Genomic DNA, 16,404 nt, shown 5'->3' on the forward strand with positions numbered 1-16,404 from the left:
GCAACCCGGCTCTTGCTGCCCAGTGTCGTGGCTGCCTGCACTGCAGCAGGGTGCTGGGAGCCCAGATCTTCCCAGGTCCAAGCTTCCTCTCTTCTTGTCAAAATTATGGTTCAAATGGGTCTTTTTCAGGCTATTCTGGATCACAGGAACCCTGCATCAGTGTGTGCTGGCTTTGCTCTTCCCTCAATCTGCTGGCTCTGCCTCTCCTAAATAAGAGTAAATGTGGTTCACTTAATTCACAAGATCAATGTTTGGCTTGTATTCAGCTTGGCATCTACCGTTACCCCCAGGTCCTTTTTGGCAGGTTCCCTATACAGCTCCTCGCGCTGAGAGCTTTGCACTGGATCCTCTGGAAGCTCTTGCTCCTCCCAACGTTTCCCATCCGCCTCCCATCCCACGGAGCGGTGATGCTGGCCGAGCCGTGCTCTGCGTGCCGGACCTCCGTGCCAGTGTTTCCTGCAGAACGCCATCGCCTTGGCAGTGCACCAGGTTGTGCGGGCCAGGTTGTCTTCCTGTAAGAGCTGGGTTTGCAGCATTCAGGTCCTCAGAGGAGGAAAAGTAGACATCTTAGCTCTGAGAAATAGTGGGGCTGGTTGCTCTTGTCTCACAAGACAGATACCTGAGCCCAGCAGCTAATGCTTGTGCGGGCTCTCCATGCCACCAGAGAGCAGCTTGGAGCCTCCTCTTGCCACCCTCAACCCCAGCCACAGTGTGACCAGGGATGGCGGCTCTTACTACACCCTTCCCCACAGAGTTTTATCAGTTTTTATTCTCATACTCCACTTTCTGTATTTTCTTTTACAGAGAGAGATAGCAGGTAGTGTGCTTCCTGCACAGGACTGCTCCGATCCTTCCAGCATAGCACAGAACTGTCTCTTTCAGCCTAAAAATACTGCACTGCTTCAGTGGAAAAACACAAGAACCGGGCCAAACCACGAACATATGTGCCCAAACTTCTGCTTCTCCAGGACTGAGTAAAGTATAACCAAAGGAGCTGTAACCCAGAACATACAGCCCTCTGACTGTTATTATAAGCAACCCCATCCTGGAGCTGCCTCGCTATTGCAGACCCGTCATTTTGCACGCAGGCTTCTCCTTAGAGCCTGCCATTAAATCTGCACATTTTTTCCACAGTGCTCAGCTCCAGTTTGTCTGTGGTACCAGAACTTGTGAAGTCAGCAGGAGATGTAAAGCAGCTCTGGTAACAGGGGCATCAGCTGGATGAGAGAGCCAAGCTGTGGGCGATGGATTGGTGTTGGCCATCTCGCAAGTCAGCTAAGCAGCAGAATTGTCTTAAAATCATCACCTTGCCACTGCACAATGCTTGTTGGAGCATCAGGTAAATTTTAGGCTGGAAGGGGCACAGGAGGTCTGCGGTCCAACCCTGGCTCCATGCAGGGCTTGGTCGCAAAGCTACAGCAGGTAGCTCAGTCTAGTTGGGCTTGAAAAGTCCCCAACAATGGAGGTGTCACCATCTCCCTGTCCCAGAACTGCACCACGGCTGCACCCCTCTTGCACAGAATGATTTTCTTCTTATGGCCAGCAAGAACGTGCCTTGGTGCAGCTTGTTGCAGTTGCCTCTTGTCCTTCCAGGTGTGTCTCTGAGAAGAGTTGGGCTCTGGTTTCTCTGTGTCCCCTTGCAGGTAGGTCCCCTGTTTGCCTTGTCTTCCTAAAGCTGGTTCTCTCTGATATCTATGTATCTACACTTATATGTATATATCTTGTTCTGGGAGGGCCCAGATTGGAGCTAGTACCCATCTGTGTCTCAGAGGTACCAAGTCAAGTAGAATAATCATTTCCTTAAACCTGCCAGCTTCGCGTTCTCCATTGCAGCAAGAGTACTGCTGACTCACAGGCAACCTTGTGTGATTTTTCATTCTGTTCTGTTTCTGGAGCACTTCTGGCACCCTCATGTAATGTTTTCACAATGGCCTATACAGGCACAAATGCTGGGAAGCTAGTGAAAGGAGTCCAGCTTCTCACCTCCCACTTGGTCCCAGCAAGCACAAAGTGTGGCAGAGGCTTTGGCCACACATTTTCACAAAGAACAGTGGGAAGGCAAATGCAGGAAAATCTAGGAGAGGTGTTCAGTCTGATCATATCCGGTACACACATTTTGGAAACACATCAGTCTGTTTTTTGCTCCTTCCTGCCCCTGTCCATCTGTCCAGGTGTCCGTCTCACCTGGATATGATCAGACTGAACATCCCTCCTGAATCCTGCTGTGTTTGCCTTCCCACTCTTCGCACATGAAGCAGCCATCCCTGCTCCCTGCTTTCACTGGAAGCCTCCTCTGCCTGTTGGTGGAGGAAACTATTCATTTTCACTCTGGCATTACCTCCGAAGGGGTGGATGCAAGCCCTGGCCCCGCTCTGCCTGCTGCACTGCCTGGTGAAGTTGTGTAGAAGGGGCTCGGCTGATGGGATACGAGCCGGCTGGGGCCACGCGGCGAGCGGCTGGTGACAGAGCTGGGATCAGTCGGCAGCTGCGGTGGATAATGAGGAACAGATTTGAGCTGGGCAGCGGTTCCCATGCTGTGTTCCAGGGCAGAGCGGCCAGGACGGGAGAGCCTTTGTGCATCGCGCTGCACCCCTCGGGCATGTGTGGAGCCAGCCCCTCCACTCACCTGTGTCTCCCCACCGGCTGCCGACAGTGAATGTCCCCAGGCTCCCTGCAGAGCTGGGGACCCTCTCCAGTGGCTGTGCCACCCACCAGGCTGCAGGGCTGGCCAGGAGGCTTTCCTCACACCCTGGCTGTATGAGAGTACAAGCTGCAGTGTGGACAGACTGAGGACAGACAAGATCAGTGGGATCTATAGGTCAGCAGCAGCTGGGTGGGGTGATCCATCCCCCTCTTCGTGGTTTACACTTCTCTGCTTTTGCCTGGAGGAGCAAAGGCGGCTGCGTGGCCAGGCTGCCACGCCTGGGGACTCTTGCAGAACAGCCAGGATGGATGCTGACATGGTGGGGGCTTTGATTTTATGAGTACCGCAGATCCTAGAGTTGTGATCTTCCCCACAGCCAGACAGAGCTGTTCCTTACAGCCCTGGGGAAGGCGAAGATCCCCGAAGAAGCCAGCTGGGCTCCTCTCGCCTCACCTTCGCCTGCCATCTAGTGCCACACCGCCAGGCTGCCCCAAAGGTAAATGAAACCTGCGGCGGGTCAGTCAGAGGGAGGGAGGGTGCTGAGGGCACTCTGGGGAGGTGGCCACCAGCCCAGCTGGTCTGGTATACATCAGAACACAGGTTGCCCTGAGCCTGCGGGCAGCCCATGAAGAAGAGAGGCTTGGAAAGGCCATGGGAGTGCAGTGGAGATCAGACTCTGTGGCAGGTCTGCTGTATTTATGCTTTCCTCTCTTGCAGCAATGCACATGCTTTGCCTCCCAGAACCCAGCTAAGCCCGCGCTGCTGAAGTTGGAGAGCTGGTTAAAGCTTTGCTTTGGCTCCTCGGCTGGCTGAGGGCAGGCTGGTTTCTGGGCTGTGCATGCACCTGGGGCCTCGCTGTGTGCCTGTCCCTGGCAGTTTTGGGGTTCTGAGGATCTCACAGGCAACTGGATCAATCGTGGTTGATTGTGGATGAATCGTGAGCTGCCCGAGAGCCCTCCTCTAGGCACGGCTGGTGCTGGCACCGTGCGAGCATCACTCATGCAGGATTCACCCACTCCGGATTCCTCCTGGACACTTAGGGTCCTGCCTCTTTTCTCAGAAAGCCTCACCTCCCAGGGCCAGGATATTCTCTTGTCTACCACATACAGGCATGTAGGTACATAAACAGGGTGTTTCAAAAAGATGGACCTAATCTGAAATCGCTGAGTACAAATTCAACTATCATTTCAGTGTTGTCTGCGCAGCAGGTGGAGGGAACACGGAGCACTTACGCAGGTTACTAAAACTTGATAACTCATTAAACTGTTTGTAAATTTTTGTGTGATCGTAACATGTTGCTATCATGAAATTTGGTCCACCTTTTTGAAACACCCTGTATTTTCAGTAGGCATCCCTACCCTCGCTTTTTTATGGAGAAACGCGGCAAAAGCTTCACAAAGGGATCCCAGAAAGATGAAAAAAGAAAAAGAAAGAAAAAAATAACTATGGAGGTTTAGATTGGATATTAGGAAAAAATCATTCACAGAAAGGGTTGTCGGGCATTGGCACAGGCTGCCCAGGGCAGTGGTGGAGTCACCATCCCTGGAGGGGTTTAAAAGGTGTAGACAAGGTTCTTAGGGACATGGATTAGTGCTAGAGTTAGGTTATGGTTGGACTCAATGATCCTGAGGGTCTCTTCCAACCGAAATTATTCTAGGATTCTATGACTATGTTTTCGCCCATTGCTGATGGGAGCCGGTGGTGAAGGAGCATGAGCTCGTGTTTGCCGGGGCTGCAGGAACAGGTTCGCCAGGGCTGACCCCTGCTAGGATCAGTCTGATCTGTGCTTTCTCCTGCCAGGGAACAGGTAGAATTGTTAGAAATGTTTGATGATTTTTTCTCCCCCTTAGCAAAAATAGCTTTTGAAGCAAACAGGAAATTACGGAGTGCAATAGAGTGACAAAAGTCTAGCAGCTACCTCGCGGTGCTTGAGTTTGTCTACAAATCCAGCTCCACGTGGGGTGCCGATTGGCTAAAGTAAACCAAACTGCCCCAAACCCGCTAGAAATGGGGGGGACCCGTGCTCCCCTCGGCCCTGGGGAGCCAAAGGGCTGTTGCCTCGGGAGGCTGGGGTGCGAGGGGAGCACGTCCCCTGCGGTGAGGGTGACGCACCGAGGGCTTGCGGGCTGGAAGAGCAGCCGGCGCTGGCAGTGGCTGGAGCCCGGCGGGGCTGGAGGAGCCGCCCCGCGGGGTCCCCGGTACCGCGGGGGGAACGGGGTGCGCGGAGAGCCCGCTGCGCAGCGCGGCCGGCAGGTGTCGCCCCGCGCCGAGACCTCGCCCCTGCCAAGATGGCGGCCGCGCTCCCCAGCGGGTCCCCCGGCGGCCCCATCCGGGGGCTGAGCTCGGCGAGCAGCGCCAAGGGCCCCGCGCTGCCACGAAGGGGTAGTTTTAAGGGGATAAAATAGTATGTATGTGATAGTTTGAGGTCCCTTTCGGTGTGCCAGGGGAGCAGCCGTGTGCAGGGTGAGCTACTCCCCTCGTTTGCCCACTGCCCTGCCGATGGTTGTGATGTGCAGGCAGCTGCCTGTCCCTGCTGCTGGAACACCTGAACGCCTTGCCACGCAGCCGTGGTGACAGTGCTCTGGGTGAGGCTCCAGCTCACGCTCTTCCTCAGATGCCTTCACCTCACACAGCAGCAAATGCAGGCGGGGGCTGCCTTGTCAGGGACAAAGTGTGTCCCAAACCCAAAGCATTTTTTAAAGAAAAGGCAGCAAAGAACACACACATGGAGCTGTATGGATGCAGCAGTGGTGAGGAAGTCACTGCCTGGATTCGGGGGGCTGAGCACTGCTGGCTCCGACTGGGCTGCTGAACTCCCCGTGCTTCCAGGAATCTCCAGCGCAGAGCACTCAGGATGTTCCAGGGACAGCAGGAGTGTCACCCCACAGCTCTTGACCCACTTGCCCCACTTACTGCTGAGTTCCCTCAGAGGCACATGGTCCCAGCCTAACCACGGGGACACCACGGGTCCTGTACGAATGCTAGAGAGGTCTAAGCCTCCTGGTCCTTTCTCATGGTTGCCCAGAGAGGTGGTGGATGCCCCATCCCTGGAGACATCCCAGGCCAGGCTGGACGGGGCTCTGAGCAACCTGATCTGGTGAAGATGTCCCTGCTCATGGCAGGGGTGGCACTGGATGAGCTTTGAAGGTGCCTTCCAACCCGAACTATTCTGTGACTCTATGACTGCTCCGTAGCTGTCCTTACCCTGTCTTGATCTGGGATTCCTCTGCAAGAAGGAAAAGAATAGCAACTGTGATGGAAGAAGGGTGAGTGAGAAGAAAGCAGGAGAGACTGATGACAGGAGGTGTGAGCCCTCTGCCCTCGCCTCTCTGAAGAGGAAGCTGCTTGTCTCATTTTAGGAGACACATTGTAATTGCTGCTGGTGGGATTAAATCATGCTGTTTCCTGCTGGTGCTCCCCAGCACTGGTGCCGTAGAGAGGAGGTGCCCACCCCAACCTGCACTGGGAAAAAAGGGTCCCTGGTGTAGGAACCATGATCCATATCACACCACCTCCTCCAGGAACCTGCTGTGCCCTGTGTCACACCTGCTCTGCGTTCCTGCCTGGCATCTTTGCTGTAGGCATTCCTTGAGGTTCACTCCACTGATTGCCAGCTACAGATATACCATGGCAGACTGCTCCCATCCCTGTCAAACCAGACCTTCCCAGGGGCACCTGAGGAACTTTCCCATCATGTCCTGTGCTCTGGATCTGCAGTCAGCAGAGCTGGCTCCAGACTCCCCTGGAGTAAAGACCCTCACCCCAAACTGCTGTTTGCCCACTGCAGAGTGACTTGAGACTCTGCCTGGAGCCTTGTGGAGCTGCTCTTTTGAGACTGAGGTCAAAGAACCAGATCTTTCCCCTTTGCTACCAGCTGGGCAAGGCTGGAGGGGGACAAAGCAGGTTGCTCCTGTACCAGGGGAGACCATTGCTCAGCTCTGACCAGGCTGCCATTCCCCTGCTGGAAATACCAGCAGGATTGAGAGTACTTTGAGAAGCACCTGGAGGACTCACAGTGGAACTGCCCAAGTTCAGTGGGTAACACAGCCCAGCCACAGCAGGCAACATGAGATCTGGTCCCAGGGAACGCCCATACAGCTGTATAAAGCACTGATTGCATGCCCACAGCTGGAGCTGCACCTTGGGGCTATTGCTCTGTCCCAGTAACTGCTGAGCTAACCCAGCTGCTTCTCTGCCTGTCTGGAGGAGCAAACTGCAGGCAGGTGAGAGCTTTCCCTCTCTCTGGAGAAGCTCTGCCATGGGAGAATGGTTTGCAGGATCTGCTGGGATCTGCTGGGCGCAGGCTCTGCAAGCGCTGGCTGTAAGTGCGGGGTTTGTGTGGGGTTTGTGAGGGGCTGGGGGGGGCTGGATGGAGGCTTGGCAGGGTGTGCACTCAGGGGGAAGAGCAGTCCTGGGGGTCAGAGCTCCTGGAGCAGAGTGAAGGGTGTGCTGTGGGCCCTGGCTGCCACCCAGGTAGGACCTGTGAGACAGAGACTTCAGGCAGTAGTCAGAGGGGGGTGTCCTTGCTCCCCTGCAGTGGCGTGGTTATAGCTGGTAGCTCTCCTTCCTAGCCATGCATGGTTGTATATAGGTTGCTTTTGGGAAGAGAAGGGATGTGTCTCCAGCCCAGAAGTGTGTCCCAGCCCTTGTCTGGTAATGGTTGGTGCTTAGAACCTGCTTGGGGTGTCTGCTGAGGGCTGTGTCTGCTTCTTCTGATATGGGGTGGGCAGGTGTCTCACGGGTGCTGGTTTGCTCAGGTGTGAGCCTGGCACAGCGCAGGGGCACACAGGCGGTGCTCCTGGTGGTGCAGAGAGACAGGGAGGGGGAGTGTCTGTCTGTCTCTCCTTGCAACCTCTGCTTTGCCAGGCAGACCAGGAGAGAGGAGCTGGCCCTGGCAGCTGTTACTGAGGACATTTTCAGTGCTGTGAGACCCTGTGCTCCATGTCTGTGGGAGAGAGGCTGGGGAGGTGGCTGACGGGCTGGAGCAGGATGGGTGTAGGTGCCTGCAGGCATGTCTAGCTCAGAGGTGAGTGTGCTGTCTTGGAGACTATGGTAAACCAGTGCTGCAGGGACTAAATAGCATGCAACATCACTGCCAGCAGGGAAGGTGAACAGATGACTGTCTTATGCCATTAAATACGTGGGATCTGGAAAGAGATGGGTCAATTTTAGGCTGCTCTTCAGAGAAAGCAAATCTGTCCTTCTCTAAGCAGAGATGGTGGTGAGTTTTCAAGCAGCAGTTTTGAAACCACAGATGAATTTCTAAGCCAAGAGTGCTTTGTCCTCAGGAAAGGCAGGCAGTGCCTGAACTCCAGGGTGACAAACAAGCAGCTTGTCCTAAGGGATGTAAGCTCTCCTAACTGCATCTGCATCCATGGAGGTGTGCCCCTGGCAGGCTCTGTGTCCTACAGGTCTCAGTTTCAGGCTCTTGGGTGGTGGTTTGGGGTCTTGTCTCCAGGGTGATCCCATCCTGCCAAACAGTGCACCTGCCTAGCGGTCAGAGCACTGGGATGCTGAGACCCAGGACCCAAACAGGGGGGTCTACCCCAGTGGGGAAACATTTCAGTGTGTGTGCTATAGAGAAAACGTACCTATTGGGAAGGTGTCTGGTCAGGGCAGGAGGCCCAATTTCCATCCAAGCCTTGCTCCTACCCAGCCCAGGTGCATTCATGATTTTTCACCTAAGGAGAAGTCTCTGGAGAACGCCGTTGTTGAAGCGCTAACCCAAGAGTGGTGTGCAGCACGGCCACTTTGCAAGGCTTGTGCCTTCACAAGAACTGCCCAGAGTTAAAGAAGCCCAAAGCTACTCAGCCTGAGAGAGGTGTCTTGGGCATATGCAGAGGTACAACTTTGTCCTGTGGGCTCTGGCAGTGATCAGTTCTAGCGCTGAGCTGTTGCTGAGCTGAGACCCTGAGCACTTGGGGGTGCCTGGAGCAGACATTAGACTGTCAAGTGCTCTGCATGTATTGAGTCCAACTGGCTTGTCTGGAGGAGATGCTGTGTGTCATCAAGGTGTGCCTTCATATCTGTCCAGGGGGCTATAAGGATGATTTTCCCCACTTGGATTGCTTCCCTGTGGGACTGCACACTATGAGCTTGCAAATGTGCTACAGCAGACCTGATGTGGGATTTTTCCCCACCCTGTAGCACACATGGGTATTTGAGAGCCCTAAGTGGGGCCTTCCTGACTTCTGTACCCATAAAACTTCTCCTGTAAAGCCTCTTGATGGTTAACCGCACACCAGGTTTGCATGTGGCACTGAACAAGATCTTGAAGTGTAGCTGGAGACCTGGTAATTGAGTTCCTTCAAATGGTGAGCATGACCAGCTGTTGTTATGTAGTCTCCCCTCCAGTCCTTCTGGGAAATCACACTGCGATTATATTTCTGGCTTAGGAAATTTTTTCCCTAATCAGACTGGGCTTCACAATGAGGTTGCCACTTAGTGCTAATTACTTGCTTTAGAAGCTGAATGTCTCCTGAGGGTTGCAAATAGGGGATTATCAAATTAATTAGTTAAACCAAGATGTGCTTTTGTGAAACCAAGGCCTGCTTTACGTGTGATCTGAAATAAAGGTTTAAATATTATTAAACTGCATAATACCCCCTCTTGTCTCCCTAATGGGGAGAGAACTAGTTCTTTCCTGAAATGTTGGTACAAAGGGCTGCTTGCAGCTCTACTTGCTGCAGCATTTGTTTTTATTTGACAAAGCCTGTTTCAAGCAAATATCTATCACTGGTTTTAAGACATCTGTTAGTGCTGAGTGAGATCTAATGCTGCTTCTTGGTGGCTTCCTGTGTCCTCTACAGGCTGCTGAGTGGAAGAGGAATGGGCTTCACAGTGAGTAGCTTGATGGGATTGTAATGTACCTTTCTCAAACCTGTGTTTTCAGGTCACAGCTTAATCCATGGGACATCTGCATAGCCATGTGTGTGGACACGGGCACTGGCAAAGAGCCCCAGTCCGGTGATGAGGAGATGCCTGGAACTAGACTTGTAGACATCTGCTGATCAGTGGGTTAGCAGAGACTGGAGGTCCTGGAGTCCTGCTCTGCCACAGCCTGCTCCTGCGCTCTCCTTTCCTTTGGAAGCCCCTGTGCACATAGGAAGTTCCCTATGCTGTGCTGAGGACTACCCAAGTAATCATGCTACACTAATGTGGAATGCGTGGGGGTGTTCCTAAGAGCTGTTGGCTGCTGTAGTGTAATCGTCTAGCTAGCATGCATATTGCACAACTTCCCTTAGGTCAGGAGATGTCCTTATCTGGCATCTGAAACATCTGTCCTATGTTTCTTCCAGCACAGCTGAGTCCTATTGGTATAAGTATTGTGCTTTCCCTGTTTTGTACGGCTGAAAATAAGCAGAAGTCTGCTAGCGGTGGCTCAAAGGCAGAGGTCCCTCGCCTGCCTCTTCCTGTGCTCTTTCCCAGCTCTTACAGGGCTCTTGGCTGTGGTGCGGCTTCAGCAGGCGTCTGAGAAATACTGCAGCTCCAGAAACCAGGTCTAACAATGGGGAAGGGAGTGGGGAGGAAAAAAAGATGAGGGTCTGAAGTTACAACCCCTGAAGTTTTCAGAACAGTTGGTGTACTGACCCCTCTCCCACCCCCTCAGCTTTCAACTCTGGGGAGGCCTCACAGCCTCCAAAGTTTGGTTCCCCATCCTTCCCGATGTCAGCATTTGCTGCCTTTTGCCATGTTTCATCTTTGGGACAGGTTGTGCATAGCAGTACTCAGCTGCCACTGCAGCCAGGTACCAAAGCGGTTCCCTTGGGGTAATATTGCCCAGTGGTCCATGCAAAGGACCTGGGTCTGCTGGCTGGGAAGCTGAAGTACCCAGAACTCTGCTGGCAGAGGTGGATGACAACAGCCTTTTGCAGTAGCTTCAGCAATTAAACCAAGCCTGAGGAAAGTGCAGGCTCTGTGCAAGAGTGAGGAGCTGCTCCTGTGAGGAGACAGTGTGAGACTGTGTGGGGGAACAAGCGCAGCATTGTTGTCGGCCGCAGTCAAGAGGGGCTTTTTAACACCCACTGGAGTGCTGGCTACAGCTGTCTCCCATGTGCTTGTGTGGGAAATGGATCTACAATGCAGGAGAGGAGGGAAAGGCCACTTTGCAATTAAAAAAAAAAAAAAAAAAAAGCTATATTAGGATCCAGCCATGAGTAAACAGCAGTGCGATGTTCCCCTTAGCGCAGTGGCACAGCACAGGAAATCACGTCACTGCCTCCAACCAGGGTGGGGGTGAGCTGGACTTGGGCTTTTCAGCCTAGAAATCCTTGATGGGGGAAGGTGCTCCTGAGCTTTCTGCGCAGTGTAGAAAATGGAGTACGAGTGAGGTTGGGCTTTAAGCTGCTCTTGTGTTAGACAACCCATTCCCACTCTGATTCCATAAATAAATCGCTACAGCCATTGACTTTCCTGCATTGTCCTGGGTAGCGCTGGCTTGGGAACTTGAGGAGAGCTTTCAGTGGTCAAGTCCACAACCAGGCTGGCCACTGCACTGCAGAAAGCGTGTGCTAATGGCTAAATGGTTTGAGTAAGACCTGGATAGTGAGTGGTGGCTGTGTGGTCTGGGAAGCACCTGGCTCTGTCCCTGGTTACAGGGGTGAAAAATGGGATAGGAACTAGATATGGGCTCTGTGTGCTTACATGGTGCCTTCCTCATCCGTGTTTATGGGGATGCTGCAAGCTCTTACACCAGCCCCTGAAAATGCCGCTTTTCTCTTTCTGGCCCTCAAAGAGCTGGAATTAGGTGGCTTGACAGTGTCTTACCTGATAAATAAGAGCTAAAGGAGGCGGTAACCTTGTGCTCCCAGGCCTGTGCAAGCCACCTGAAGGGGTGAGAAAAGCCAAAAGCTCCTCTCACCTTGGAGCTGCTGCCAGAGGTCTGGGAGCAGGAGACCTGACTCGTTCAGTAACAGCATGGGAGCAGGTTCTCAACTCCATCCCCTTCATCCTCATGGGCTCTCAGGCTGTCCCAGCCCCAGCTGGGTCTGCATTGCCCTTTGTGCCTGGAGAGCACATTTCTGTTTCCAAAAGTGAGGTAGATCCTGGCTTGTGCAGGAGCCTGTGGGCCCCTTTCAGCCTCAGCCCTGCAGCAGCCTTTCAAACAGACTGTGTACGACTGGTCATGGCTCTGGCTTGCTGCTGGAGCAGCCCTGAAGAGCACAGTCTTGGTACCCAGTCTGCCTGGAGGCTTCAGATCTCTACTCAGAGGCTGGTCCTCTGCAGACCCCAAGATAATTGCAGAGACTTGTTTGCTGGGTAAATATAGTTGTGTGCAAGGAGTTGGGTTAGCCCTGCGCAGCTGTGGCCTCCTGAAAGGAAACCTGCATGTATTGCTGCAGTTGAAGAAAAACGGCAAGAAGATTTCCATAAAACATCTGGGCACGAGAGGCATGGTGGATCTCTTCTGCCTCCTTTTACTCTGCAGCTGCAGCTGTGCCTCCAACAGAAATAGCTCAGCACCTCTGATAGCACGAGGTTTGTCATGCTCAGCTGCGTGCCATTCGTGCGCTGCAGGGACATTGCTCTCTGTCCTCCCTTCCTTGGAGGTGGGGACAGGCTTCAGGGAGACTCCCAGCACCTGTGGGAGGATGTTGCAAAGGTGTGGCCATGTTGGTGAGTTGGGAGATGTGTTTGGGGAATAGGTGAAGGGCAAAGTTACTCTGCAAACATAGCCTTGTGCAGACAGTGAAATCTGTGGTTGGAGGCTCTGCTGGGGAAGTATGCCATGTTCTTTATCCTCCTGCTATGAATATGAGGGGGAAAGAAAGGATGTCCTGCATCCACAGACAAGATCACAAATTCCTTCTGTTGTTGTGGACAACAACAACTAGGTAGTACCTGTGCTGGGCAGGGATGCTCTCCTTCACCCAGCTTGGGATTATCAACTGATCTCACCTGACGTGGGCTGGAGGTTCTTGCTGCTGTGGTGTGCTGCAGGCAGTGCCCTGGTGCTGAAGGGAGAGGGTGATTGGCTGTTAGAGGCCATGGGGGAGCTCTGCAAGCAAGGACTACTTGAAAGACCAGCACTGAACAGTGAGGCAGCTGCTCAGCTCTGGTCCACTGTCAGTGTCACATCCTCTTTTAGGAGGACAACTCTTTCTACTTAAGTAAAGCAAACTGCATCCCTGCAAGGACTGTCAGCCATCATTGCCACCCACAGGAAACTCAACAGCACATCAGGCAGCTGGTGTATTGAATGGTTTGCTTTGGGGCTGCTTGAACCCTTTTTCTCTAGTTACATCTGAAAACATGCCATGAGGCCACCATGTGCAATGGGTTTTAGGGCCAACTGTTGGCAGTCTGCCTTGGAAGAGGAGGGTCTGAAGGTGCCCTTGATCTGGACCAGCCCATGTGGGCTCTGCTGTTGGCCCCATGGGGCCAGGCTTGGGAAGGCTGTGGGGTCTGCCCCTTGAGCTAAGGCAGCAGAGGGGTTTGGTAGCAGTCTCTAGTTTCAGCAGCTGAGTGTCCTGTGCTCCTCTGCTAGCCTGCCCTTGCAGGGATCGCCTTTCTTCCTGCTGTGGGTCCTCAGGTCCTGCTTGGGTCACCCTTCCTCTTGGGATGGACTAGTTTGTGTGACCTCTCCCAGATGGGGGGACAACAGCCAGGTACCAGCACTGTGGACTCCTTGATGGGGTGTCAGTCCCCACTGAGAGTGCCCAGACCTGCTTGGCCAAAGCTGGGGGAGCAGCTCCCTGTCCCAAGCCCTGCCGACAGGCCAGGCATCTCATGTCCAGGGCTGTGCGGCTTTGCCTGTGTGTCACTTCCCGCCCGCTTCCCGTTACACAAAGCCTTTGTGTGTCAGCAGATCCTGGGATGCCCTGCGGCACCTGCCTCTCCCCTCCCTCTCCGCCTCTGTGGCTCTGCCCTTTCCCGTTGTCACTTCTGTAGGCTGCTGCCTGCCTATTCGGTGACCTTCCCCGCTGCTCCCGCTGCTCGGGCAGTATTTTGGCCCCTGGCCATCTTAAACAATTAATGGAGGGGTGGAGAAACTTGCCATGTTAAATTACTTCCTCCTTTGGGAGGGGGTGAGGTCTCCACATCTCTCCCCTAATACCCATGCAGTTTGTTGCTGTTGCCTGAAGCGGCCACTGCGTCTCTGTTTTCCCTCTAAAAGTTAGAAAAACAGTATTTCGGAGCACTCTTTTTTTTTTGTATTTCTCGGCATTTTGCTTAACCTGCGGGTGCTGCCTCAGAATCGCGTGGAGAGGAGAAACTTCTCTGGGACTTAGAGAAAAGCAAGCCGAGAGGAGGATTTTGCTGGAAAACTCTTTGGGAAGCTGGAGACCTTCTCGGGATGCCTGCCGTGGGCTTGTTCTCCTCTAGCAGCTATTCACATCTTCCCGGGCAGAGGCAGCTCCCCGCCACGGAGCATCTGCATTAAGCAGGTCTGTGCGAAGGGCAGGGACGCAGATAGAATCGATGCTGTAACGAGCAGCCTGCGAACTTTGCTGGCTCTGCCTGTGTCCGTAAGGTCCCCACAGGGCTGGGGAACGCGACACCCTGTGCTTGCTATGCCCCTCCGCCGTCTAGCGCTGAAGTTGGCTGTCAGAGAAACCTTCGAGGTCCCCTGCTCAGCCGTGGTAGTGTCATGAGTTAGATTAGTTGGAGCTGTGCTGGGGGCGGTGAGGGCTTGGATTACAGTCCAGAACTCAAAGTGCTTCGGAGGTTCACGTCGGAGGGGAGAGGAGACGCCCCATCGCACACATGGAGGAAAAAGAGAAAAAACACTGCCTTCGGAATTGAGGGGGAATAAAGGAGGCCGGGAACATGGTAAGGAAATCTCTGCAAAGGGGTCTCGCCTTGGGCACAAGTGCGGGTGCCCGTGATGGAGCTGCTGTTGGGGCAGCCCGCCGGGAGCCAGTGCACAGCACTAATGCCAGGAGTGGGAAATGGCTCTTGTGGCACTTTCCGTTACTTGGATGGCACATTGTACCCTGGGGTGCCAGCCCCGGACGGTGGCTGCAGGGACACGGGGCTCTTGTTGGCACTTGTCCCTCATGGGGTGCTTATCAGGGGTGCAACCCTAGAGCAAGGGGCTGGGACAAGGCAGGTCAAGCAGTGCCCTGCTTTTTGAGCTGCCTGGATGCTGAGCTCTCCTCCTGCCCTTGCTCTTTGCTGGTCCTGCTCTGGGGCTGTTGCCACTGCCGTCTTGCAGAGCCCAGGGAAAGGGAAAGCGTTTGTTTCTTTTCTCCCGTCCAAGGTGGGCAGCCAGGGGTTCAGAGAAACCCCTGGAGCCAGGCAAAGATCCTTTCAGTGTCAAGTTCTGCATGTCCTTGTTTTGGGAGGGGAGAGACTGGTGCGCCCAGCGAGCAGCAGGGCACCCCATCTCCCCGGGAGCGTCTGCAGGGCTGTCCCCTGCCCAGTCACACTGTCACTACCCTGCAAACAGAGCTGCCCAGCCCTGGGGCAGCAGAGGCTGGAGGGATCGCTAGCCCTGTGACAAGATCCCACTAAGCACCAATCTGGCTTCTGATGGTTTGTTCCTGGGTTCAGGCTGGGATCCATGCGCCCAGCAGCTCTAAATCTCCTGGATGAGTCCTGCTGTGTCACGAGCTGCCTCTCCACAGCGGAGAGAACAAAGTCCATGAGGGGGACAAGCAGCTTGTATTGCTGCTGTACCTGGCTGTGTGACCTGCTTTGTCTTAAAAGTTCAGCTTCTGGGCTTGGAGAAGCTTGTCTTTCATTGAAGGAAGAGTTGCCCAAGTTTTGGTTTCTGCAACCTGAGCTAAGCTGATGGACCCATGTCTCTTTCCCTTTGCCACCCTCCAGCTCCTCTGCTGAAGACCCTGTGGTCCTCTGTACCCTTATGGGTGGCTCTGTCAGAGCTGTGGTGCACTCTCCTCTTCCATCCCATCCTGTTGTGGAGGCCTGCAGGCATCTCACTTGTTCCACTTCCCTGCTCCCGTCAGGAGAGCTCTTTCCCTCATCCCATGCCTAGTGTGTTCCTAGCAATTTTCAGTCTGTGTTGGCTATTGTATGAAGTTGAAGTCAAAGGAGAGCACTCTCTGGGGCTGTACAGGGTGGGTGCCATTCCTTGCAGGCTGCATTTTGCCATGGGAGCTGGAGCAGGGCTTGTGAAGCTCTGCTCCAGAAGGCCTGAGGCAGAAACTGGCTGCTGCTACTCTGCTCCTGCAAACTGGAGGTGACTCTGATTCCCAAATGCTTCATCCCCAGTTTGGGTCCCTCACCTTGTTCTAATATGTGATGCAAAAGCTGTCTGAAGCAGGGGCCTTAAAGCAGAGAGAGCAGTGCCACGGCCAGTCCAGGTGGGTGCGCAGGGACCATGTGTCACTGCTGAGGAGGGATTGTGTGCCTCGCAGGTTCTGAGTTCAGGCTTGGCAGCTTCAAGGAGCAGGAATCAGAGGCCAAAGTGCCACAGACCCAGCAATGGATGCTGGCCATGCCATGGTCACCTGTGCTATGTGGCAGGTATCTGTTCCCAATGCTGTGGTAGACCAGTCTGCAGTTCAGGAGGTGTGATCTGGGAGTGGCTGAGTTGGGACTGTAGCTCCACACTGCTCTGTTTGCCTTGAGTTGTTGGTGTCTTGGTGAATCAACCAAACCCTGCAGACAAAAGATTTGCATTTAGGTGAATGTGCTGGCCTGCATGAGACTTCCCCATGGCCTCTGGCAGTTTGCAGGGCTCTCAGATGCTTGGGTCCCGATGGGAGCCTGGTGTGGTGCAACTGCTGGCTGCCCTGTTCTGTGTGAGGCAGGTGATTCCTCTTCATGAGGTGTCTGCCATGCTTTGGTGTTAT

The 16,404-nt window shown here is 54.0% G+C and overlaps 1 protein-coding gene across 4 annotated transcripts in view; it reads left to right on the forward strand.

The window, feature by feature from the left end:
- Window positions 1-14,238: 14,238 nt before the first annotated feature.
- PLEKHG4 (pleckstrin homology and RhoGEF domain containing G4) overlaps window positions 14,239-16,404 on the forward strand; it is an 89,269-nt gene continuing 87,103 nt past the window's right edge. For all 4 annotated transcript variants that reach the window (XM_082063106.1, XM_082063107.1, XM_082063109.1 and 1 more), the window contains exon 1: window positions 14,239-14,416. In XM_082063106.1, coding sequence (XP_081919232.1) covers window positions 14,414-14,416 — 3 coding nt within the window. In that variant the 5' untranslated portion in view covers window positions 14,239-14,413. The remainder of the gene's footprint in view (window positions 14,417-16,404) is intronic.

This window comes from Streptopelia decaocto (genome assembly GCF_964273445.1).
Source record: "Streptopelia decaocto genome assembly, chromosome: 11".
Taxonomy (NCBI): Eukaryota; Metazoa; Chordata; class Aves; order Columbiformes; family Columbidae; genus Streptopelia; species Streptopelia decaocto.